This window comes from Archocentrus centrarchus, chromosome 14 (genome assembly GCF_007364275.1).
Source record: "Archocentrus centrarchus isolate MPI-CPG fArcCen1 chromosome 14, fArcCen1, whole genome shotgun sequence".
In the NCBI taxonomy this organism is placed as follows: Eukaryota; Metazoa; Chordata; class Actinopteri; order Cichliformes; family Cichlidae; genus Archocentrus; species Archocentrus centrarchus.
This window is the reverse complement of record NC_044359.1, coordinates 24,380,940-24,408,393: the sequence shown is the minus strand read 5'-3', so window position 1 is coordinate 24,408,393 and position 27,454 is coordinate 24,380,940. Positions and strand designations below refer to the sequence as shown.

The window sequence follows — 27,454 nt, the reverse complement described above, 5'->3', positions numbered from 1 at the left end:
CAACCAAAACTTCTCCCAGGTTCCCCCCTTTCTTGCCCATCTCTTCACTGACAGGGTATTCACCTTTTAAGCTGCTTCCTTTTATACCTCACGTTCCCCCAGCGTTATATCCTGCTCTCCTGCTCAAGTCCTTTTTTCAGTCCTCATCACCTCAGTCTTACTTTCACGGCCTCTGTGTGTCTTTACTGAGGCCGTCTTCTGGCTCGCTTTTATTGACAACTTGTCTTCACGAGTGTGAGCTCTAAAGGCAATGTGTGCAATATTCTTTGCTGAGAACACAACCCAGAAAGCCAGGGCAATTGGCTGCTAAACTACAAAACTGCTTTCTTTTCCTTCATCCAATCTTATTTAAATTGACTGCAATCATCTCTATTTTCAAATCTTTATATTTCTGTCAAAGTCATCTTCATTCTAGCGTTTCAGTTTTTAACATTTTTTTAATGTGCATTTTTTTAAATTCTGTTTTCAGTTTTGGTTATGGTGACAGGGTGTGTCACGTTCATTTTTGGATGTTTTTTTGCTGCAGTCCACTCTCATTTTGGTTTTGTCTAAGGAAGAGAACCCAAAAATATTTCTGGTTGATTTTTATTTTATTTTCAGGGTGCACTGTGTTTCCTCTGCTGTACATTCACTCAGCGAGTGCGCCGCACTGCAGGAGAAAGTCAGCCGAGCTGTAAGAAAATCTGACAGATAAGATACTGATCATCATCGCTGTCCTCCTGGAAACGCAGTGCTTTGTTATTTTCTGTAGTTAAAGCTTAATAAACCTTTAAGCTTAATCTGTTTCTGAATGACAACAAACTCTGAAAGTGAAAATGGGATTGACACGTGTGTGGACCACAAGCTAAATGGACCACAAGCTAAAATTCACCCCAACTCCTGCTGTTCCAAAAGACAGCACATACTGTCGCTACCACACACACACACACACACACACACACACACACACACACACACACACACACACACACACACATACACACTATAAACCATGTTTGTGATGAACAGATGGGGATGTTCAGTTTCTGTGTTGTCTACACAATTCTGCCACAAAATATTAGTTAGAAAAAAGCTACAGCTACTTCAGAGAAAAACATTGAAACATTTAAATTGTTTAACCATTGGAGACTTAGTATTTAACTCTCATGATGACACTGATATTATCTTTCAATCTATGTGACATTAACAAGGCTGTGAAAAGTCTAAGATTTAGCTTTTCTGACGCACACAACTCTGCACCGATGCCAACACTAATATGAATATTTGCACGCGACATCATCTGGCCCTAACAGACAAAAGAACTGCCAAAAACCCTTAAAAGCAGGAAAAACCCATTAAAGCCTTCATTTCTTCCTCAGTCCTAACCCTGCCAGCTCTTTTTATCCCCAGTAGTTATAATCTTTGTTTTTTCTTTTTCCGTCTTTTGCTTCCCACTTCCCTCCTCCTCATTTTCTGCATACTCCAGTCAGTGCCAGCCTCTGCTCTCTTTGTTCTCTGCTAGGTGTGGCTGATGACAGAAGGCTAGGGGGCAGTACGCTCAGGCATTGCTCTAACACTGCTTCACTGAATTTCTGCTTTGATGCTGTCACTAATCTCCAGTACTCACTGTGGCACACACTGGCACAGACATATACAGGCTGTGAGGACATGCATGCATGCAGGCCTGCAAACGTCTCCGTGAGGAACGGATGCGACGAGATTTAGGCTGCAGTGCACACAACAAGAGTAAACACAGAGTTCTAAAGTAGACATCTGGAAAATTAAATCTGCAGGTGCACAATTAGGACTCATAGTTAGGATCACAACGACTTCCATCAAAGAAATGGCCCCATCATTGTGTTTCCCTGGCTCTGTGTTTTAGCAGAACAGCAAAGTGAGCAGCGTCTGGTTCGGAAAACAAAGAAGGAAGAAAGGCTGAGTGGAGTCACACACACCTGGACACAGCTGATTACTTCACTTAAAGTTATTCATCATTAACAGTGTCTCTGATCTGCCTATCTAATAATAAAGCACACAAATGAGGCATAATAGCTACAGAGGTGACTTTTCTCCTAAAACTCCCACAATAAACTTACAAAGTTACAAAGTTTTATCACATTGAGATTTCAGCCATTTAAAAATGTTTTCTGACAAAGTTATGAGTAAAAATGTGAAGACTGGAAAAACTCTTTTACTGGAATACGAGCAGAATTTACCACAGCCAAAAGCAAAATTTGCCTTTCTGAAATCGAAACCATGAGCACCCTATGAGTCACTGCTTCAGTATCCTTGGACACAAAAAGCGTTGCCTCGTGGCATTCTCACTTCAAGACTTGATGCTCTGATTTGCTCGTTGGCAAACAGCTGCTGTAGATATCTGTCTGTAATCACTGCAGCTGCAGAATAGAAACCCTGTTTTTGGCTGTTTCTGTCTATAATGACAGAAATAGACACATTCAATCAAATTCATCCATATTTATCCGTGTGTCATATACAGAGCTATTTTGGTATCAGATCTTTGACTCTGATGAACCCATTCACAGTCAAGTCAACTGTCGCATTTAGAGTGAAGTAATTCTACATTCACGCTATGCCAGACTTTTTGATTATATATGATAGGAGCTAAAATGAGCCAGAAAAGTTGCACTCAATCAGTGCATCATTGCTACATGGCACTGCACAGATTTTTCCATTAGATAAGTTGCACAGGCTACATGAAATGTATGACAAAAACAAAGTTCAGCACAACAATGAGCCATTCCAGTGTAACATGAAAGCCCTTGATTCAGTTACCTCCATATCCCTGGCATGGGATTGAGTGAGTGTTGCATGAAGTAAAGGACTATATTAACTTGTCACTGATGTGAAAGCAAGTTCTGACTTCCCTTCATCATGTCCCACAGCACAAAGTCTGCAGCCTTCTTCCCAGACTGCAGCTGGTGTAAACAAGGCTCTTGGCCAGGTGTATCAGGTGACTTCACAGTCAAACCCTACAGAGGAATACAGCCATACTGGCATGATTTAATTCAACAATAGCAAAATGCAGCTAAGTGGAGTGTGATGGTTTTGTCATTGTTGCACATTCCCGCTTGCATAAGATGGGCTTTTAAATAAACCCGCAAATGAGGGAGAGAATCCAGTGGTTAAGAGTTGTACTAAAGGATTATTTCATTTTTCTTGAAATGTCAGACCACCCACACACAAGCAAACGCAACACAGAAGAGAGACCTTTCCTAATCCTGTGATAACTGTTAAAGCTGGTATTAAAATTTTATATCAATCACTCAGATGAGATAAGGTATTATGGCATATATACTGATTCTACACTTTGTATAGGGTTAGTATATTTGATATGTCATAAAACCACATAATTTAGTTCCATTTCTTTAGTTGAATCTGCAAAAAAATGACAAAGATAACACAGTTTGTCAGTCATAAAGTAGTATTTTTGCATCAACAAGATGATTCCCAAATAGCTTTTTGCCAAAAAAAAAAAAAAAAGTGGCCAGCCTAAAAAAACTATCTACAGCAGATAAACAATATCTCAAAATAATTTCCTTAAGAAAAAGGAAAAAAATGCAGCAAAGACCTGACACAGGACCTGAGAGATGCATCTGGCCCTAAGGTTGAGCCATCTACTGTTCACTGAAGCCTCATCGGAAATGGTCTCAGTGGAAGGATGGCTGTCAAGGAGCCATTCTTAAGGAAGAGAAACAGGGTGAACTGGACTGAAAATTAGCAGCAACAGGTCTTCTGATGAATCCAAATTTGAAATTTCTGGCAGAGAACAGAAGAAAACACAGCCAACATCCAAAAAAAGAGCTTTGAATGTCTTTCAAGAAGCCTGGAGAACTATTCCTGCAGACTGCTTTATGTTTGCACATGTTTCAATAAAATATTGCATCACCTATTTTGCATTTTCCCTACAAAAAAAGAAGAAAAAGAAATGAGGGGTGGGACAAGACCTTTGCACAGTACTGTGCTGAATTCTTGCTACATTTGATTTAAATGTGAGATACAGAGAGACTCAGTGCAGAATAAGTGCAACAATTGAATTCTGTGGTAAATTAATACCATGAAGATAACTAGATATGTTGACTGTGCTGAATATAATGAGAACAAGGATAAAGAATTCATGTTTTCATGCAGGTTATCAGGGGGGGGTGATTTTTTTTTGGTGAATAAAATCATAACTCAGAAAGTTAGATTAGCTTTCAATGACCTTTCAGCATTTACCCTGGCCTTGATTCCTTGCTTGTGGTAACTGTGGATTTCCAGTTTCTTGGCCCGGATGCTGCGGTGTGAGACTGTCTTAGAACTGAGACAGGAAATGATGTGATAACTCAGGAACCTGCCACTATTGTTAGGACCAAAATCCGGAAGCTCTGCTCAGGACGATAGGCTCAAGAACTGGACGTCTGTGCAGAAATCACACAAGAAGCACATGCACATGGAAGCACCACACAAAAGGAACAGACACACACCCTCAAATATTATTTGTGAACATAAAGACATGCTTTTGATACTATTTCCTCAAAAAAAAAGAAAAAAACTAGAATAAATAAAAAAAAATAAATCTAAAAAAGTCTGCACATTTGGCCAATGAAAAGATGAAAAGTTCTGATGCCGCTGAGCTATTAATTCATGACATCCATCATGATTTGTAAAACAAGCTTAAGCTCTGAGTAAAGCACAAAAAGATTAAAAACAAAAAAATGCTTTGTGGAGAGTTAGATAAGGTCTGTGATCTCTGGTTAATCAATAGCCCATGACAGAACTATTAAAAACATTTTTTTAAATCTGGCCAAGACCAGAGCGAAGCTAACTGTTGCTCGTTTCATGGACGTAGCTTTGCACATAAGAAAGGAACAAGTCTTTTGCCAAACTGGCTTTTGCACGTTCTCCACGCCACATACGTGCAGGGCGTTGTTCCTTCTTCTGAACCTCCTGATTGAAGATCAGTTTTGACCCCAGCAGACTGACTCAACAATTGCAGTTTGCTGACATGCATTTCACACCTCTCCTGCACAGAATCAATTAAACCCTCTTACTGTATCGCCTCAGGAGAAACGCGCACATCCCTCTACTCTGATTCACAACACACCCCTCCTTCTCTCATCCCTTCTGTTACACACACATAATACGATTTCCAGTGTCCAAGTCTCTGTGTTGCGCAGCATTGGTTCACACATCTAAGCTACACATAAACTCTTTATCAACATCCCAAATTTTCTCATGCCAACCGAGCAACAGACATGCAGGAAACGGAATTGGCATGCACGGCACACAGCCTTGAAATGGCCTCAAGGAAGCCGATGCTTAGCTGCGTTGAACGCATTCTCTTTGTGTATCTTTCTTTTAGCTCTAACAGATCTGCCATCTCCATTCACAAGGCGAGCCTCATTACAAACAAGAACAAAAAGATGCATGTCAGTCAGAACATGATGAAAAAATGCAATTACTTCATGCTACCCACAGCTACAGAGACATCACGCTCATACGTGCGTGAGCATATAAATGTGTGAACATAATTGAGCACCCAGCAGTGACGGCGGGACTATATTAGGCGTTAGGGATTACATGCAAAAACCAATCTTGACCAGCCATGACCAATGCTCTGTAAAATAATAAGGAATCAAAGCCTTGCAGACAGAAGCTGAGGTGAAATGAACCTGTCACTGGTTCATTATGGGAGCAGACACAGGAAGACACATCTGGATTCTTCATGCAGTCATATCAAACAGCTAATGCTGGGAATGACTTGTTAGGATGATCAGGGGGGGGGTTATGTGTCTCTGAGAGTGTTTGCACTCTTCTGTTTGCATCTTGTTTGCAGTTTGTGTGTCAAAATCCATAATTTAAAAAATGGTGACAATCAACTGAGAGACAAACTTAGAATGGCCTTGATGTGACATCAAGAATAATATTTTTATAATATTATTAGCATTTAATATACTGCCTTCCCATTGTTTGAAATCATCCATCCATCTCAATTAATGCAGCTGTTTTTCTATCCCCTGTTCCATCTTGGTCTTGTTATCCAAGTAAACAGTGGCAACAGCAGATAATATAAACCAAACGTATTGTTTGCTTGCATCCATATCCCCATTGCGAAATGATTTGATTGCTCCCTTGATAAGCTAAAGCATAATATACAACATCTTGTCACTGTATGTGATATTCTCAGGCTCTCCAGTTATTTATTCAAAGGCTGTAGGAGGACTGATTAGCCACAGCTTTGAAAGGTTAAAATAAAAGAGCCTTGATCAGCATGTTGCTCGCATATGATGGCATGAGACAGAAAACAGAAAGACAACTTTGATTTGATTCTGAAATATAAAGACCAGGTGAAGACTATGCTCTGTTCCTGTCCAATCAGTATAACATCTAAAGTGTACCGCCTTCTGTCAGCTCAGGGAATGCACAGTCTGGAAGAAGTGAATGAGTTGTCTTGACATTAGAGTTTAGGAAGGGGAAAAAAGTCTTTGAAGGAATTCAATTCCAGGAAATAATTTTCAGCGTGGTAGGGTTCAGAAAGAGGGGGAATAATCCTGGTACTTGACTTACTGTACCAAAGTTAGAGCTAGACTTATGCTGATGTACATAAACTCTGAACAACACAGACATACTTTACAGCAAGCAGACATATAGTATAAACATCTAGCGCTGGAGCTTTGATGCATTCTGTCTGGTTTTGGGAGAGTGTTCTTCTAAACAGCACCTTCATACCGGCGCATGATCAATAGGCCTGTAAATGTTTTAGCACTGGTGCTACATGTGGCATAAAATATTGAAGCGACAGAGTGAAACACAACCTCCCGGGATATAGCGGGAAGTGGGAGGGAGCAACCCAAGAGAGCCAGGCAGCGTTATAAACTACCCGCAGTTACTCTACACCAGTGTTTGAGTGCAGAGACAAAGACAGACAGAGAACAGAGCCTGAGACTCTATCTCGATGATCTGTCTGATCGATCTTTAATTCTGCAGGTGATTGGTTCCCTGATAAGAAAAGGTTTCATTTTCATCACGTCATCAATAACACTCGTGTCTGTCACAAGCAATTGTTGGTAAAAAAAAATTATCTGTCCTCACATGAGAAATACACATAAACAGACTCAAGGAGATTATGTGTAATTTGTTTACATATAAACCATTACATAGCTCAAACTCTGGCTTCCCATTCAACAACTGCTGACATGACAAATTACCTTTAACCACTCTGCTTCCACTCACCCGCACACTTACAAACACTCCTCTCAACCCAGGCTCCACATGATTTACTTGCATGTATATACACCAAATGAAGTCAAACCCAGCACGCGCTGCATGCACCTCACATCTAGAGTGTAAACTTCAGGTGACTTTAAATGCAGCTAATTGTGCAGTAGCGGAGCTGACCTCAGGTTACTGTGGGTGTTGAATGACAACTAGGCATGAACGAGTGAAAGTTAGGTCTGGATGTGAGTCCAACTTTACGACACGAGTAACATGATAGGCTGTATTTATGACAAAGGAAGCTGACCTCTGCTCAGTAGGAAGTTGGGCTGAGGGGGAGGAGGCAATTCAAGTTCTAGCTTATTACAACTATAATCTTGTTTTTTGTACTTACGTACCGTGATGCAACAAATGATTCTCAAACTTTTTAATGGGTAGAGAAGAGACAACGTGACAAGCCAGTGTGCAACCCCTCTTGCTGCACATGTTCAAGTCGAACTTACACCTTTCATGATCTATGGACTTTAGAAGTACTCTTTAGAAGTACTCCTTGTGCAGAATCTCCAGCAGGGACACAGAAACACAAGCATGTTCAAGGGGATAGTCACCAGTGCAGCATTCAGTACTGCCAGTTCATCCCACTAAAAGTCAAAATCTTGTGTCTAAGGCAAATTTCACAGATGCCAATGCATGATGTTCAACAAAAGAAGTTAAAGCATGCCATCAAAGCCAATTTAATAGTACATTTTAGCATTGTGTAACAGGAGTTTTGTCTCAAGGCTTGAGTTAGTTTCCCTCTGTCTTTGTGGACATTGTGTGAGAGAGATGGGGCTGACAGATGGCTTAAGGTTCCAACTCACCACCTTACATGAGAAACAGGCCCCAGACCCAGCTCTTACCCCCGTTTTTTGTCAGTCACCAGCCCCTCGTCTTAATCCAATCAGGAAGATGCATAAACCAGACACGTATATGTGGGTATTTACATACAACTGCTACATCTATCCCAAAGGGTAAAACAGACTGAGAGAATGAGGGACAGGTGATAAGACAGACATTAGCGGTGTAACAGACAAAGAGACAGAGACAAAGATAGTAAAGCACTCCAGTTTTCTACCATCCCTTAGCCTGGTCAGTCTTCCTTGTCCCTTCTTTTATCCTCCCAAGCCACTGCCATTTCAAATTCAGATCAGCAATTAGACTAATTTCCTCACAGCTGACTCACCCTGGAGGAGGTCAGCATTAAACTGTATGCCAGATGGAGAATACACTGCTACAGTGCTGAGATCATTGTCGATAATTCACTTTTTCCCACCGTTCAATATATGAGCGGCAACATAAGGCGATGAAACATGTGGGAGTGTTCGTGTGGCTGTGATTACTTCCAAGTGTGTGAGTTTAAAAAAAAAAAAGGAAGAGATGGCAGAAGTCAGAAATTTGTTTTCAGTTAAAGAAAAAAAAATTAATCCCCTGATGTGCAGAAAATGATTTTAATTCAAAGTGTGACAAGTGGAAAATGGATGCTTTGTATAGAAATAACAAACAGAAAAGCGAAAAACCATCATTATAAAACCAGCACACTGCAGACAGGCAGCACCCATACTTGATATGCAGTCCATGTTAGACTATATTTCTGCCCAGGTCCTTCATCACAGAAATATTAGGCAAGCAACTGCGCTTTACCATGACTAAAACGATTTAGGCAATGAGGTGAGAAGGGAACATAGTGGAGCTGAGGAAAGGGGGTGCCTCGTGCATAGCTGTAAATGATCAGTACTCTGGAGTGAGACTGGGAGGGGGCTGAAGTTAAAAACTGGGAGGGGTGGGTTACATGAGATTCTGACCTTAACCTCTGAGACCCTTAGGGGAAATACGAGAGAAACCCATTTGTGTACACGCATAGACTCTGAGGTTTATTGAATATATAAACACACCACATTCTGTACTCTATATGGTGGTTTAAGTACTAAACTCCTCCGTGTGTGCGTCTGGCTCACTTCACAAGTACAAAAAGACAAAGTGAAGAAGAGCAAAAAGAGGAAAAAGAGCAGAGCCAAAGACGCAGGCAGAGAGCGTGGACTATTTGAGAGCTGTCCACAGTAAATCACAGTAATAGTTCTCTTTGAAAATTCCCATAAGGGCAGACCAGCGGAGCGACGCCACTGGCCAACTTAATAGCGCAGATTAAATCTCTATAGCTGGACTATAAAATGACTTTTCTCTGTTTCCATAGGTCTTCTATAGTCTGCATCTCACATTACCTCTGTCCTGACTCTGTGGTCTGCTGACTAACCAAATCTGACTCCTTACTCCCAAAACCTGACTCCTGTCTCTCAGGTGTCATTAAGCCTTTGAGCAGTGGTTTCCAAACTGGGGAACAGGCACCATAAGGTAAGGCTTGAGGGGCCGCTAAGGGATCTAAAGTAATATAAAAATAGTCTACCACTCAGGTGCTGGAAATCATATTTAAAGACTCAATATGTCTACAAGGATTGCTTTTTCAATGAGTTTTGAGTTTACCTGCGGTTATCTATCCATCTGATTCCCAGCTTTTACATTCAAATCCATGGAAAACTGGCCTGGAAAAACTTTCTGGGTGAAATCATGAACGAATAGCTGTAAAAATGTAAGCAATTTGAATATTAAATATTAATATTTGAATTTTTTTTTTTTTTAAAAACCAATAGGTTACCTCTTGCACACAGAAGGAGCTGAACTGATTTTAGTGCCAGAAGCGAGTGTTCTCCATAGTCTTCCAGACAATTTGTTAAAAGTAGTGCTTTCAGGAGAAGCACTGAACTGTGCCAATATATATAGCCACGTTAGAGAATTAAATACTCTGTATTCCCTCCCATATTTCTTTTGACAAATACTGCAGAGCGCTCCTGTTTGTCCAACATGAATATGAATTTGGGTGGAAGTTGCGGCTAAGCCCCAACACCTGAGAAACCCTACAATATCTGACATGTTCATCCTGTTTTGCCCAGCTGAGCCTAACCCACTGCTTAGTGTAGCACACAGGGAGAACCCAGCATCTCTTCTACTGTGGTTTCCAAAAAAAAAAAAAGGAGGGGGGGGGACTGATGGCTAAACCAGGGAGCGCCTTTACATCTCTGATTCAGGTCTGTGATACCTAGTCTTCCATTGTTCCACCCAACAGTGGAATCCAGACGTGTCTGCCGTGGGCTGGGGACAACCCAGACACACGAAGGAGACTGCACTGTGGAATTTCGGTGTCATAGTTACTGTAAGTCACTTCATAAACCAGCTGTCTGCCATGAAATAAGTGTGTGTTTTTGTTTTACGTCCACACACTCTAGCCAAGGTGACCTCTGAATGAGTGTGATTACACAAGCCTCTACATTTGTGAGACTGTGTGCGCACATGTGCGTCTGTATATGTGTAAATGTGTTTGTACAGGTCAGCAGTGACCGGCTAGGGGAGAGGGTGCACAGTGAGAGCACACATACAAAATGAGTGAATGACTGATTTATTAGGTGTATAATTGCCACAGCTCTCCTCTATCTTGGCTGCAGCTCTCTGCTCGATGTCCAGTTTGTGTGTGCGCGTACTTGTGTGTGTTTGTGTGTGTGTGTGCTGGAGCGGGCAATGTGAGCTGAATTAATGGAACACTCACCACGCTAACTCCATGCAGACCACCAGCATGGTGTTAACCTCATATACCAAGATACTGAGACAGAAAGGCCATGAAATTGTGTGCGTAGCTGAATCTGAGCCTGTTTGCCCCTCGACCTGCATGCCTGTCCATCCCATTTTCATCTCACAGCTTCTGCTATAGAAATGTGGTCTTTTTAATCCTGGTTTAAGATTTTAAATCCTCAAAAGTTAGATTTTCTCCTTGAGGTGGAGCAAGATTCCAGCATCAATTCAGCATCTTCATCTTATACTACTCACGAAGAGACCGGGACATAATTTTATCTGTAACACTGGTGACTCAGTGGATCTCATTTAGGATTTCAGCCAAATGCACTCTGGTGTATATCATGCCTCAGCAATGTAAGTCAAGAGAGCGAGAGAAGAAAAGCTCATACGCATGCACTCTTAGATGCCCAAAAAGCTGTGCCAGATGAAGTCTTATTCATCAAATCTGACCTTGTGAAAAAGAAGACCTGAGTGGAGTTCTCTAAATCACAGGGATGAAATGGCCGGGGGAAGAAGCCAAATCACTTTATTACACAGTGCACAGGCTGGTTTGTATTCTAGCCATGCCTGAAACCAAAAGAGATGATGTGAAGAAAAAAAAAAAAAAAAGGGTGGTTAGGAAAAACGTTCCTCCAAAAATAGGAAAACCTGTTTTGCTTTTGGAATAAATATAGATCTAACCAAGGGATACGGATTTCTCATTTACAAATTCTTTGTTGGATACTATGATTATTTGTCTGTTTAAACCCCAAATTCTCCTTAAAGCCCTGCAAAATACTCCCAGTAGGCACTACCTACGCCTTCATTCAGCAATACTGAATGAGCCACTGATTGGATTTCAAGGCAAGGTTCAAGTCCTCGCTCTTTTGAATGATAAACAACTAAAAAAAGCATCTGAATTCTAAGCTTTAATTATGTGTCTTCAGGGCTGTGCAGCAGGGGGACATTAATTAAGCTAAATGATCCTTCCTCTACAAAACACTTTGCAGCATTCATGATGGAACAAGGAGCAGAACTGCTCCTGCAGCGTGAAATATAGGTGTGCTTTGTATGGAGCTGTGGGCAGCTCCATGGGGTTCACATCCACTCCTCTGTGAAAGAGAAGCAGCTGAAGAAAGGCCAGGCTAATTTGTAAAATGGAGGATGTGTGGCTGGTCTGAGGACGGGATGTCTGCTGGGCAAATGAAATAATACTACAAAACGATCACCCATAAAAAAAAAAAAAGGATAACAGAGAAAGAGTCCACTCTATTCCAGGTTTCGGTTTTCCCGGTTTGGAAACCCCTCCCTCCTTGCTCCGCCTTCATATTTCCCAGACACGGCTGGGATGGATGAAGCTCTTTAGTGGCACGCTGGGATTAGGCGCACACATATAAACACGTAAAGACACGCATACACATGCATGTCCTAAAATGTTTGCAAGTGCTACACATGCTCACACACACGCACAGGAAAGATACTGGAGGCAGCCTGTGAGGTGATTGTTACCAGATGAGGGGGGCTGTCCATCCACTCTCACTCAGAGATAGACAAAAGATTACGCTGACTTTTCCTCATCCTCACCTCATTGTGCGTGTGTGTGTGTGTGTGTGTGTGTGTGTGTGTGTGTGTGTGTGTGTGTGTGTGTGTGTGTGTGTGTGTGTGTGTGTGTGTGTGTGTGTGTGTGAGAGAGAGAGAGAGAGAGAGAGAGAAAGAAAGCGAGAATTTTCAAGCATCTTCAAGTTGTTTTTGGGGGGGAAGGGGCCTTGTACCTTTAATGAATAAGAGCTAAACCCCCTCCTTTTTCTATTGGACGAGCTGGCAGCTGGCATATGTATGTCCCATTCGAATAGAGTCACAGGTTTAATTTGACAATTAAGAAAACAAAGGAATCCATTTAGACACACAGTTGTAACACAGTTTGAGGCTGAGTATACTGCATGTGTGTGAGTGTGTGTGTGTGTGTGTGTGTCTGCCCATCATCAATTCTTTACAGAACTGAAAAAGACAGAAGGGGAAGTATTATGGATGCAGAAGCCTAAAAAGCTGCAGTAAACCTGGACTGTCAGTTTAGATAAGCAGGAAAAGGAAAGAAGCCATGAGTACAAGCAGACAAGAACAAAACATGAATTTATTTTTCTAATTCGAACCACTGGGCCTAAGCTACTGCTGCAGCCACTCAATGCGGCGCATGCACGGAGCATTTAGTGTTGTGGAAAGCAAGGTGCTCATTACCTCAGTTTACCTCAAAGCAGCAGCAGACCACAGGGAAAGGTGATGTAAATAACTCGGGCCGCGCTGTGTTTCTTTACAGCTGGATGAGAATCGTTAACCTCGCATTATGTCACACTTCAGGTGCTGAAGTCTTGTGTGAGTAGTTTCCTACGAGCTAAAAAAAAGAAGACTTTGCTTTTTTCTGAAACTGCCCCAGTTAACTGCATGTAAAAGTTTAAGCACATGTTTTTGCAGATTCATAGATAAGAAGACCTGCTAACTAATCTGAAGCGGTTCCCTTTATTGTCTTTATGTGTTACAAATAACCCAACCTTTTCCTGTTGCTTTAAATTTCTTAACTCTTCTTTTGCTGACACAATTTGAAGCGAGTGTTCGTGAGGTCGCTGGTGATTTAGATTTTTAATTTATACTACATGTACTTCAATTTGTCATGTGGCCAGAAAAACCAAACCGCTTCTATTTGTCTCCCCCATTTTGGCTCGACGAGGCCCAAATTTCCACCACCGCTTATCACAAGATACAGACGTCTACCCCATTCCCCGTAATTCCTTCCATCACTCCCTCTTTCTCCCTTTCCCCTGCCACCTCCTCTTTTTCTTCCCTGTGGTCCTGAGAGTCCCGTTACCATGGTTACGGCTGAACGATGGCTCCAACTCTTTGAAAACGCTTCCCCCCACCACCACACACATGCACATGCTATCTGTGTAAAGTAATGGCAATCATCCTTCATGTGGCTGAGTGTTCACATGAAGTCCGTCTGCCTGCTCCTCTCTGTGCCCAGTTACAACAACATGACCCCACTCTCCCCCTGACAGAGATGAAAAATATCACCGGGTGGAAGATTCCACCCTAAATACACACACACACACACACACGTACGTGCACAAGAGAGTTTAAGTTGTGGTCACTCTCAGCTAGTTGTTCTAATTTGCAAAGAGAGAGTCTTCTGCAGCTATTATCCTTTAACAATAGCATCTCATGCAGCCTTGTGGCATTTTTTTTATCCCATTCTCAGTTTAGAAGTGTAGTGTAGAAGATAATGAAGTGAGCGACAGTCTAGTTGGACATGAACAAGACTGAGATTGAAATATTTGTCTTCTACTCTCGCTGCATGGCTGGTATACCCACTAGTAGTCTGCTCCACACCCAACTCTCCACTGCACTGCTCTACTTCTTGATAAATAAGTGCTTAAACGTGTCTGCAAGGAAGGTAGACCACTGACAAATAGGCTCCTTCAAGGGCGTACTCAGACAGATAGAGGTGAAATCTTGCACGCGCGCGCACACACACACACACACACACAGGGGTAATGGTGATGAATTGGTTTGGCCCCACCTCCCCTGTCCTTTTTCTACTTCTCTCATTGTCATGGTAACCATCAGCACCTCTGCTGCATCCTGTATTCATGCGTTCACACCAGCCATCCCTTTCACCAGTTTTTTTTTATTGTATCCTCACTCCCTGTCTAAAATCTGCTGAGCTGTGTTCTTTTTTCTTTAAGTGTTTTATTTGTTCACTATGAATCATATATATATTCAGCACCTCCAGCTCTTCATTAGCTGTTTACAAAACCCCGACTAAATTCTTTGTATGTTTCATATAACACCATTCAGGAAACACGATGCACGTCTCCTGCAGCATCAATCGGCACCAAAGGTAGATGAGCTGAGATTGTGACATGACCTCTTATTTCTGTTCCTCCCTAATTTGCTTCATCACATTCGCATCGCAATCCAGGGCCATTAGGCTTGCATTAGGCACTATAGTAACATATAATCAACTCTCATTCTCAGGACATCAAATAGCTCAATTTTGACAAAAGTCACTGGCATCTCACAGACAGGAACACGGTGGCTATGCAGTGATGCACCAGGCTATGCGACGGTAAGATGGGCCTCCCTCCAAACTTGTCACATATGGGTGTTTGAAAAAGACCCCTCAGCGTCATATCTATACTGTGTTACATGTTATTGGCAAACTAAACAGCATCACCTGCGCTGCACTTCCTGTGATCTTAGATTCTCCATCTGCGAGACTTGAAAGAACTGTTCTTTAGATAAGAAACAAAGGCTTGAGAGAAGAAAATATCCTTTCAATGGATTCACATTAGCCCTAGTATCCGGTATTAGAGCAGCAGATCTGGCACTCTGAGATACTTGCAATCAAGCAGCTCCTCTGTAATCGTCCCCTGGAGCAGGGCACAAAATACTCCTTACAGCCTGCCAGCGGTGTGGGTGTTGACCAGAATGCACATGACTGTGGGGAAGCATGTATGCATGGGTATACATGAAAGTGTGTGAGTCTGTATGTAGTATGTGTATGTGAACACCACTTGACAGCATCAGAAATCACTTCCAGCTTTCTGAATTGATATTCCCCTACAGAGAGCTGGACGCTGACCAAGACACCAGCATCCCTGGCTGCTAGAGACAGAGAGACTGCATCACCAACAGGAACAGGCTCCCTCATTTACCAGTCTATACTGGAAAGAAATGGCTTTTATAATCATATATAACTACAACTACAGGCTTTCTACATTTTCACAGTTTGTATGTTCTGCAAACCATGTGAATTAAAATATTTGGCTTGCCAGCAGACCATGATTCAGTCCTTGGATTCAAAAATAAAATAATATTTAAGAAGGCCTTTAAAATGTTTCTTTTTGCACATTTTTTTTTTTAAAGAGATGAACACTATTTCTGACATCTGTCTCTTTCATGGCTACAAACCAAAGCCGTTTTTCTTCCTTTCTGTGTGAAAATGAATGAGCGGGATATCGGATTCAATAAAGCTATATCCCTTTTCATCTTCCAACCATCCAACTGCTGCAGCCTGCCACAACAGTCCCGCTCTGCTGAGCCGTGATTTGAAAACATTAAGCTGTAGTGAGTGACAGCAGCTAAGGCACCAGATGTTGACATCTAAAGACGACCGGTGCAGCTCCTTGCTACTTTTCCTTTTGTCCGTTCCTTTGATCCCTTTCGTAGGATCAGAGCAACATCTTTATGATTGATTTTTTTTTTTTTGGCAGAAATGCACCGCTTTTATAAGTGTGACTGAAGTGCTCTTCTGTTTACAGTAATACACATCTTCTCTACCATTTTTTTTAATATACAATTTGGCTTGAAAACTTCAACCAGAGGCACTTTTACTGCTAAATGCCACATTATGGACATGTTATTTGAAAACACGGGGGGTTATTCCAAGTATTTTTAAGAATATATTAAGCCCACAATGCATACCAGGGTGTGTTAGGCCAGAATAAATCTGATCCAAAACCACAGAACTGTATTTGGGCTGCATGCATCAGAAATTTTGGTTATCCTAAATTGACATTAAATCTAACACATCCTTACTTTAAAAGTTAAATCACTTACAGCAGCAAGACAAAACTTGGGCCAAAGCAGAAGATTTACCTTAGCTCAGCCAACACCTATCACCCAAGCCAAATGCCTGTAAATGTACTCGGTGTGAGGTTAAAACATCACATAGCGACTACTGTTTCTTGTCAGAAAGATTCATCTCAGAGTCTGTACACGATTCCAACACTAACACCTTATGCGTCATCTAATTTCTGTCATGGACTTTGTAATTGCTTAGACTTTGTATAAATTGCAACATGGGAATACTGACAGGCAAAATGACAGGAGAGATGAAGAAACAATAGGCCACCCCAAAGCAGCTGAAACGTGAGTAAAAACTAAGTTGTGAAATGTGGCTTGTAGAAGATGTTTAAAGTTTGTAGAGAATTTTTTTTTTAAAATCTTCCCGAGACCCTGGAGACATTACATGTTGGCTTTTCTGCACCTTAACAGCATTTCATACTTTTTTAAACAATGTAGACTTTTTGTGATATTCTATAAAATAAAGGCTTGTTTTAAAGTATGTAATAACTATGTAACAAAGTTCAAAGAGGTTTCCTTGTGTACACACACACACATATATACACTTATCAAGTCCTACTAATCACAAATAGCTAGGAGAAATTAAAAAGGCAACCCGAACAAGAGCTCCGGAGTCAGGGGGTTAGACAAATTTTGTAATTTGTTCACATCTGAAGTTTTTTCTTAAGTATTCCGGGGAGTGCTTATTCAAAAAAATTATAAGACCACCATCAAAGAGGGCTCAATTTTCATAGAAAGGATATACAAGACTGACGTAAGCACACTGATCACTTTGAAACTGTTTAATTCATGCAGCAGTAGTTTTTCATTTAAAAGTAAAAACAATAGGGAGCATTATTCCTCATCTTAAGGCTGCGTTTTGAATCGAGGGTCTGCTAGTCCTACATTGGTGGGTTCACAGAGTACACGAGGCTACGGTGCAGAAAATCCTCACCAACTCTGAACTCTGAAGCTTGGACTTCTCCTGCTGATGAAGGAAAATTAATCATCAAACTCCATAAATCAATTTTTCTTGTGTTTACTGATTTTCTGTTCCAGCCTTTCTTACCATCCCTCATTGAACCATTAGTCGTCATCACTCTTTCACTCATTCCTGTCCATTCGCGCTCGCAATTGAAGATTTGCACAGTTAATCTAAACAGATCGCAGCAGTTGCCCATACAAACAGTAAAGCTATTTCCACTCCTGTAGTGCTTCCAGCCCTGTCTGACGGACCGCAGCCAGCGACCACAAACACTATGCATGTTCACATGTACAGAGGCCGACAGTGGAAATAACTCTTCCACTCACTGAGGTTTCTATCCTTAGAGCCCATGCTTTATGGTTTCATCATATGCTCCTTTTCATTTTTTTGTACGTGCATTTTTCAATTAAAAAAAAAAATTATTAGGCCTCAATTAGTCACAACTATACGAATGCAGCACAGAGTATGTGCACAGTGAAGTACATCACTTCGGTACAGCTCAGCAACACCAGATAGAAGTCAAAAAAGAGGGAGAAAAAGGCAGTGATGGAGGTTAGTGTGGGCAGGTGAGAAATAGTAAAAGATCTCTTGTAAAAGATTCCACTATAGGCAAGTGGAAACGTTTTTCCAGCTTTCTGGTGTTGTTCAAACCTTTAATAGTCATCTCATGGTGAGACCTAACCTTATAAAAGTGGAAGTCCAAAGAAAAGACGATATAAGGTGCATGCATGACAGTAATGCACGGAGATGTAAAGACATGATGTGGACCATACTGAATATAAAACACATTTTACTGGTGACTGACAGATTAGGCAAAAACAGCCACATTGTTTAATGCTGGTTTTACGTACCACCAAAAAGATTACTAATGTTCCCCTCTACTCTGAGCATCTCTCCACCTCCACCTCAGCTCTTGAGGTGAGAAGGAAATAGAAGTGGATAAGAGAGATGATTAAATGGAGAAAACAAATGTGTGTAGTTGCTGCGTATTCGAACTCCGAGAGGAAAATAAATGGCATGGAGTGAGCTGGGACACAGACACAACACCAAAGGAGCACAGTGATCCAGATAACAGCTCTAGCCCACCAATATACTGCACACACACACACACACACACACACACAAACTTCCCAACTAGTGTAAAAAAGACAACAAAGCCAATTGAATTACACAAATTCAATCATCCATATCAGGATATGACACAAACTGCAGCGCTCAGAGAGAAAACTCGTGGCCACACCTAACTGTGACTTCAATCTACAATCTATCCCTCTGTAAAGCCGACAGAAACTGATACACTGGGAAACAAGCACTTATACTGCCCTTCACCCCTAACTTATTGACCACCTGCTGTCCCAAACTGTGAAACCCCCTCCCAAAGCAAATACAACATAAAGAAACACAGGAAGCATGCTAATTTACACCAACTTTACTCAGTGTGTCATAAAATTAGATTAGTGTGACCTAATGAACTTTAGCGAGCCTGTGGATCACCTGCTGCTCATGTGTGTTTGTGCCCTTAAAGTGTGCGCGACTGTCATTTTCATGTATGGCTGGATTTATTCCCATCTATTCTGAAATTCCACTATCAGGTAGAGAAAAGGAAGGTTCAAGCAATAAGAGATGTGACAAAAATGGATGCTCAGAGTCAGAGAGGACGTATGGACAGAAAATACACCAGAACGGAAACACAAAGCAAAGTTGCTCAGGAGAGCTGGAATAAGGCGATAGTCCTGAGAGAGATAAAGAAATCGTGCATGTGTGTGAGCATGGCTACAGTTTTGTCTGCGTTCTGTATGGAGAATCCTGTGCCTGCAGCTGTTTGATATCGGGCTGTTTCACAGATGAGGGGAGCTATCTCTACTGTTTCCTTGCTAAAGCTGAATGCGTCCACCTTGCCTGTTTCAGACTGCTGATAGAAACCCTCTGCACTAAAGATAAGCTTCACATTTTACCATTGTATCATTTATGCCCCTTTATCCATTGCCGAGGCGATAAAACGGCATACGTTTAAGAACCTGGACTGCCGTTTGAAAATAGTGAAACGATTCTTGAACTATTTTAAGCATCAGACAACATCACGACAATCAGTTGCCAATGTGACAAGAGTTGCCCTTTCTCACACGTAGCACACAGCAGGCGATAGTCTGCTTTAATCACGTTCTCACTACCCTGGAAAATACTGGTTGATTTAGGCTGGGAGCTGCCGAGATAGAGTGTGCAGGAGGCAGCACACAACATCCGGTCACTCACTGGGGAGGCACCAGAGATATACCTGAGCTGTTCTCACACGGGCACAACTGGACCTCAGACAGATTTTGTACTGGAAGCAGGCAGATTAAAAACCATTTAATGTCCCAGCTGACTGATTTAGACATTCATGCCCTCGCATGCACCTCTTTTGGGCGATACCTAGAAAAGTCACTGGCAGCACTGTGGAAAAAACAGCTTTGGTTAGATCCACAGTAGCTGGAAGAAAAAAAAATGTAAAATTAATAATGTCAAAACAAAAAGAAAAGAGAAGGGAAAGTACTCACTACCAGATGAGATGACTAAAAGAAAGAGAAAGCAGACTGGAGAGAGACAGAAAAAAAAGGGAGTGAAAGAAGAAAAGCCCTCACTGCCATATGGTACAGAGTATTCAGCTTAATGAGGCGTGAGGCCATCCCCTGCACAGAGGCATCGGCCAGTCAGATCACACATGAATGAACACTCTGATAGGTTTAAAACACAGCATATGCCAACAACTTGTGATATGGAATCAAACTAATGCTTGTATTTTAAAAAAGAGAGAACACCACAGAGCTGAAAAATGAAAGCTTTCTGATAAGAGTTTAACATTTTCAATCTGATTACTGCTGAAAATGTTCTAGCAGAAAGAGAGATACCGTCGAGAGCAGAGGAAAATCTAGGCTCTGAAGTTGTGCCACCATCAAAGAAAGAAACACTTTAAATGGTCGGGGTTTGCATTATTAATTTATATAGTTTAAGTCTTGTTATATGCATCACCTGCACTTCCTCTATGTAACAGCAAGTGTGTTTTATGTATACAGCTTCTGAAGTTCTCAGGGGGGTTGCGGTTGTTTGTATTGAACCCTAGGAGCAGCACATGTGCACTGTGGGGCCTCTCAGTTATAAATGCAACAGGAGAGCACCTATCCGTGCTCAGTCAACTGAAAATAAGGCATTAACAACTTCTCTAACTCACAGATTTGCTTCTCCAAGTAGTCCACTGAATATATGCATTAACAGAGGTTAAACTGGACTGGACCTTCTATTCTTCAAAAAGCCAAGCAACAGACTGACACCATCATCCTTATAATAATAATGCTCCAGGCATGACTGAAAATGGGCCTTGGTATTTAAAAAAAAAAAAAGCCTCAGGGGTAACACACGACATTTACAAAACAAAAAACAACTCCCCTGAGTTAAGACCTTAGATAGTTAATACAACAATAATTTTAAGAAGTAAAGCCCACCTCTTTAAGCAAGCAGTTTACAGGCACAAGCAAAAACCAAAATCGGATTATCTTCATGGTATCTGAGCCTCCAGTAGCAAACAGGTGATGAATTCCGAGTGAGTGTTGATGGATGTTATGAGAATAGCTCACATAGCAGACACACCATCCTGAGCCCTCGTCACACACATCCTGTCAACAACGCCAGCAGCTGAGGGATGTGTGACTTAGAGAGCCGGAGAAAGAGGCAGAAATACTGCACCAGACAGAAAGCATATGAGAACAGGGGCCAGCTGTTAACAGCGTGAGACGATTCACCAAATTTTCAGTCTTGCTCGTGTCTTTGTGCGAAACCAAGCATTTGTTGTTGGTTATCACCTGTTAGATGCAACTGAGGCATGTGATGACAGTGAGTGCTGAAACCTCTCGTCTTTCTTCGCTCGTCTATTGATCCAAGTAAATTAATCACACTGACAGACTAATCAAAACACAGGCAGGAGTTTCATCAAACCAGGGCTTATTAAGGCCCCGCTGCCACTGTACAAGAATGAGCGTCACGGAAGACATCAGACAGACAATAAATTTCATCTTCCTCACACTTTTTCAAGCTAAATTAAAACTATAGTCTGTTGTGAGTCTGGGCTGCTTCCACTTGGAGTGGGCTCCAAGTGGAAGCTGTGGTTTGTTCTGGCTCTGGTTTCTGTGGGGGTCAGATTCAGCACAACACCAGCAGGAGTCTGGGAGGCTGGTTTGGTGTTACAGGAAGCTTAAGCTGAATATCTTCCTGCATTCAGTGAGTCACCATATGTCTCTGGTGCTATTGCTATTGGTTTATCAAATGTGATTAGTCTCAGTGTGTATGTGTGTGTATGTTTTAAGTATTCCTTATAGAGGGTGAATAGAATTTAGCCGTGAGATTTCACACCAAAAAGGCTGATTGCTCTGACAGATAGACACACTGCGTTTGCATAAGTGGTTTTGTGGTAGGTTCAGAAAGACTAACTCCACCTGTTAAAAGAAACATCTCCATCCTATATGTTTTTCACTCAGTTTCGGTTACCTTCAAAGCCATGCCACCATGTATTTGTGTGAGATACTAAAACAGCACAGAAATGTGGCATAAGCACTGGAAAGAAAGGCTCCAATCAGCCAGTGGATTTGAACCCAGGACCTTCTTGCTGTTAGACAACAGTGCAACCACTGTACCACTATGCCACTCTCAAAAATCAATATGTGTCCAATTGGGAGTGAGAATGTCTTGGACTGGTGCAAGTGATGTAAAATCACAGCTCATGTTATCAGGTGCCCGATGACATGAGCTATAATTTCACAGCTCTTTTTTAATAAGGAGATTTGAGCTCCTCAGAGAATAAACCATTTGTAATTTGAAAGTGCTTGGCTCACTCTTGCACAATCCTCGGGTCAAAATGTCTTTTGGACGCTACAATATCCTAATCTGCAGAACCTTAATGAACTTGTGAGGATGTGTGACTCCTTTCTATTAGCACCACCCACACGAGAAACTCTTAAATCATAGCAAGGATGCGTGCAGAAAACTGGAGCATAAAGAAATCTGTATCCTGTATAAGCAGCCAGCATGGCTGTAATAATCATGTTTCAACTTACTTCCCCCTCTTATCTCTTTTTGATTATCAAAATTACTTTTAAAGCCAAATAACTCTACCCTGCCAACAGGCTGTTGTACTGCAGCGTTGCCAACAATGCCATTTCCCATCTTTTCAAATAGTACATTTCCCACATGAGCACATCTGCGTGTCTGTCTGGATGAGTGTTTTTCAACAGGCCTGACCAGGAAACCACATGCTGAACATCACAGGGGAGATCACCTGCTGAAACTGAAGTCACATACACATACACAGACATACTGTATGACATACAGGCATGCATGTACCCATATATGTATGCATTAAAAATATGCCTTTGACTTTGATCTTTTGCTCTTAACTATCTTAACTAATTACCTTTTTGTTAAACTCATGTTATATCATTTCACTTTTATTTTACCTAGATTAAATTTGCTTTATTCTTTAATCAAAGCTTCTTCTGACTCACAGCTCATTTATTGATGTCCGCTGGAGTGTGCGTGCTACTGCTTGTGAGATTAACAGTGCCTTTCCAGCAGTCAGGTTATGCTGGAACTCAGCATGTCATTGGATTTGACAGAGACTCTGCAAGGCACAACCCACACAGATGGGAAAACTGTTTTAACTCTGGAAAACACAAATTATAACCAAGAGAGCAAGGGGTCTGAAAGTAATCATATGCACTCAATAGAAGTAGCAGTCATTCAGAAAGAATGATGACATGAGATCAGATGATTTCAGCGACCTTCACGTGCAAATGATGCAATGAGTTTTTAAGGACTAGCTATCCTTGCGTTTCACCACCAGCTACAATCTCCAATGTTCTCATGACCTTTACCTTCTCAGGTTTTGAACCTGATTCCGGTGAATGTGAATGCCAAACACTCGTACATGCTGACACACACGCAGCCACTTTTTCACCTCTCCTGCCTGGGAAACACTTTAAGGAAGTGGGAGAAGAGGAAAGCAAGGAAACCGAGAAATAAATAACCCCTTTGTGCTGTGGCTATATAAACAGTGCAGCACATTACAGATTACTAAAGTGGGCAAACTGATAAGAAGCTTCCTACACACTGCATGTACTACATATGTGTGTAAGAGTGAGAGAAAGCAAAATAGAGCTATTGTGAAAGACATGAAGCAGCAGAAATGAGGCAATAACAGTGAGAAGAGAAAAAAAAATAAAGATAAGACAAAAAGAAAATTCTGGGAGTCAGGAAAGACTGAAAGAGAAGCTGCATTTAGTATGCCCTTCATACATGTCTCCTGATAACACATTTCCTTGTTTAGATATTAAACATTAGTCGATTTTCCCCATTTTTAAGTGTCCAAAATCCAAACTTCAGCAGTCAGCCGGGCCAGCATAGTAATTCCAAAATCCAAACAGTGATTGCTATATATTGCAAATATTTGTATAATTCTGAGAACATTCTGCCTTTGTCCTGACTCTCTGTGGAGCGTGACAAATCTCACAACTGGCTGATCTGTGCCAAATAACGTCACAAAAAAATATGTAAACTGAATCCTAGCGGCCCAGCTGACCCAAATCTCCAATTTCCCACTAACTGACAGTGTAAAGAGACTGATGCTAGTGAATCACAATAATCAAACGATCAGTACAGAACAAATCTGGAACAAAGTCCAATAAGCTATGATGTCAAGTCTAAGATTACTGTGTGTGCCTGTGTGTCCATGTTGCACTGGCCAAGAAAAAAGTTAACACCAGCTTCCATTATACTGCAAATTGCAACCCTTGTGGGGAGACTCTCGCCTGGAGAGTCTCGGCACAGATGAAGCAAGCCTTGAGGAACGTGCCGGAATGAGTAAATCAAACCTTATTCAATCTCTCTGGCACACTGGAAAACTACCCGTGATGTCTGGCATGAGATTAGCCTGCACCTAGTGCCAGAATAACTGCCGGCTAGGATTAGAAAAAAATGAGTAACAGTTTATTACAACAGTTGCAACAACTGGAATGGAGGTCCAGAGGGTTCATTTAGTTGTTTGAGGGATATAATAATCCAAAAGGGCAGGCTAACTGAGGACAAAATACAGGGTTCAGACAACAACACAGGGTGGATCTGATTGTGAACACATTTAAAGCTTCCATCTGTTCATTTCTCGTGCCATCTACATATCAGTCCCTCTCTCCTCCACTGTTTTACTTCATTTACAGCGTATATGCCTACTGCTCATTAAGTTCTGTCACGTCTCGTGTCTTCTCTAAGGCGTCAGCCCATACGCCAGCTTTTCCAAATGCATGATACGTGAGAAACTCGACTATTTTTCTTCTCCTGCTTTGGTTGGTATTAATACAGCTCCAGAGCCTTTCATTAGAATCGCACTGGTGTTTTAGGCCTAATAATGAGCTTTCTTAAAAATTCTGAGAACGAGGTGTTTTTTTTTTGTTTTTTTTTTATTGCTTTGCTTTCCCCCGCCTCACGGCAAAGAGTTAAAACAAGCCTGTTGGTCTGATCTCTGCACGCTGCCATTTTAAGACCTTTCTTGAAGACCCGCCAGTCATTCTTTTTCATTTCTCAGGAGAGGTCTACATTATATATAAAAGCTGCTGGAATCATGATGAAAACAAGACAGTCGAGTTGAAGCAAGGTACTGCGCCGATACCAGGGGCTCACCCCGCATTTCTGGCTAAGTTACCATGGCAATCCTACGAGGTGAGAGAGAGGACACACGAGAGGAGAGTAAATCTCCTCAAACGGGCTTCAGGAATTCAGGTGAAGACTCACTCCCTGCTTTTCTTTTTTTTTTTTTCTCTCTCTTACTGTTAAATATAGTTTCCCCCTAAATGAGATCATTGAAGAGCCCAGACTTTATGAATCACATCACAATGTGTCAGTGCTTCCAAGTGCCCCATCCACTGTGAAACAGAACTTTGAGACTGCTTTTCACTTCAGACGTGACTTTGATTTCCAGACCACTTTATACTGATGTATAAATCAGGCTTTTGCCAGGGGAGTAATCACAGTGGGTTTAAGGGGAGAGTGTTTGTGAAACGAGAGAGAGAGAATAAAGAGATGAGAGGACTAGGGAGACAGTGAATACTAGGTTTTGGCTGTGTAAGTAGGACACTAGTTATGTGGCCAACGCACAGCAAGACTGAGCACCGTATGAATTAAGAATGTCAGTTCCTCTACGAAATGAAGACAAGCAGAGTGAAAACTGTGAGAAAAAAAAAAAGATAAAAGAAATATGAGTGAGAAAGAGGAGCAATAAGCTAGACAGAAAACTTTCTTTGTCAGGGTTTCTCCTACCTCTAAGAAGCAAGTCCCAGCTGGGGTGTTTTCCTTGATGGAGGCATTGTAGAAGTTGCTGGAGAATACAGGTGTGTTATCATTAACATCCTGCAGCACAATGTCCACTTTGGCTGTTGATGACAGCGGCGGGCGCCCGCTATCCATCGCAACAACAGTCACACTAGGTGCTGGCTCTGATTCAAAATCCAGAGCAGTTGCCGTGGTAATGATCCCAGTAACTGGATCTATCGAAAACCAATCAGAGTGGGAGTTTTTGCCCTTTAGCAGGCTATATCGTACATCCCCATTTGGGCCCTGGTCTTTGTCCCTGGCAGTAACCTGAAGAACAAAGGATCCAGGATACACAACCTCAGGGATGGTTTGTCTGTAGGCCTGTTGGTCAAACAGAGGGGGGTTGTCATTGACATCAGTCACCTGGATGGTGAAAGAGGACTCTGCTCTGAGGGGAGGTGTGCCAGAATCTGTGGCCATCACCCTCAGGTCGTACGAATCCCGCTCTTCTCTGTCCAAGACCTGGTCAACATATATGAGGTAAATGATGCTGTCCTTGGTTGTAAGGGCAAACTTCCCATCACCGCCCTCAAGGGACACATTAACATTGGCATACTCTCCATAGTCTGGGTCGGTGACAGATATCCGAGCTACATATTGGCCTGGCTGGGCTCCTTCTGAGATTCTTGGAGAACCATCCTCACTGAGGAAGATGATGGTCATAGTAGGCTGGTTGTCATTGTAGTCACGAACATGAATAGTCACAAATGCATTGGTCACCTGTGAAAACAAGTTATGCCATTTAGACTATTCTTTTATTGGTAATTTATCAGTGCAATAGTAAAGTTTCTTTACATTCACTGTACTAGTTTGCTGTGTTGACATGCTTATGTTGATTAATTAACACAAAATACAATAGCACTCAGGGATACAGGGTAGGAGTTTCTGGCACAACATCACCTACTTCCAGGTAGGTTGAAGCTCCAGCAACACTTCATCACTTTATCATGTGATGACCCTGACAAAAACTCTAGGCTGAAATGCACTGGTCAAGCAACAAACTGTTGCTAGAGCTTCAACCACTCTCATAAACTAAAGTACAAGAAAAAAATTGACCCGATGAGGGTGCTAGAGGAAATTCAGGGGACCACCAATGTGAAAAGAAAAATTCCTGAAACAGACTGGATAGCAAAGCCATGCAATATTTGTCTCAAAACTGAAAAAAAAGTGAAACTAACAGTGGCATAAAAAAGGCCCTAAAGTGATTAGGATCTATTGTCTGGGAATCACAAAGCTAAGAGAAAATTTGGACCTTCTTGTGTAGGAAAACATCAGGGCATTACCAGAATCAATAGGGTTCATTCTCTTGGCAGCTCATTTGCACTTTCTATCTAATATAAGTATATAACACCATATGTTACCAACCATTAAAATCACTGCACAGCTTTGAATGCTCTATAATGAATGGCCACAGTGCAGTTACCTCTGGGTGGCTGGCATTATCCCTGGCCTGGACTACCAGTTCATGAACCCTCTTAAGCTCATAGTCCAGGGGTTTATTCAGAGTGATGACCCCAGTCTTTACATCAATGACAAAATAGCGTTCAGGGTCACTCTGACGTCGGTTGATTTCATAAAGCACCAGACCATTATCGCCTTCATCCTCATCTGTGGCAAACACCTGCAAAG

At 41.7% G+C, this 27,454-nt stretch overlaps 1 protein-coding gene across 1 annotated transcript in view; it reads right to left on the bottom strand.

Annotated features, from left to right (window-relative positions):
* Positions 1–27,454, bottom strand: part of dchs1b (dachsous cadherin-related 1b) — an 85,633-nt gene that overhangs the window by 42,244 nt on the left and 15,935 nt on the right. Inside the window, exons 3-4 of the mRNA XM_030746793.1 lie at positions 27,249–27,446; positions 25,772–26,545 (exon numbers count right to left, since the gene is read on the bottom strand). Coding sequence (XP_030602653.1) covers positions 25,772–26,545; positions 27,249–27,446 — 972 coding nt within the window. The remainder of the gene's footprint in view (positions 1–25,771; positions 26,546–27,248; positions 27,447–27,454) is intronic.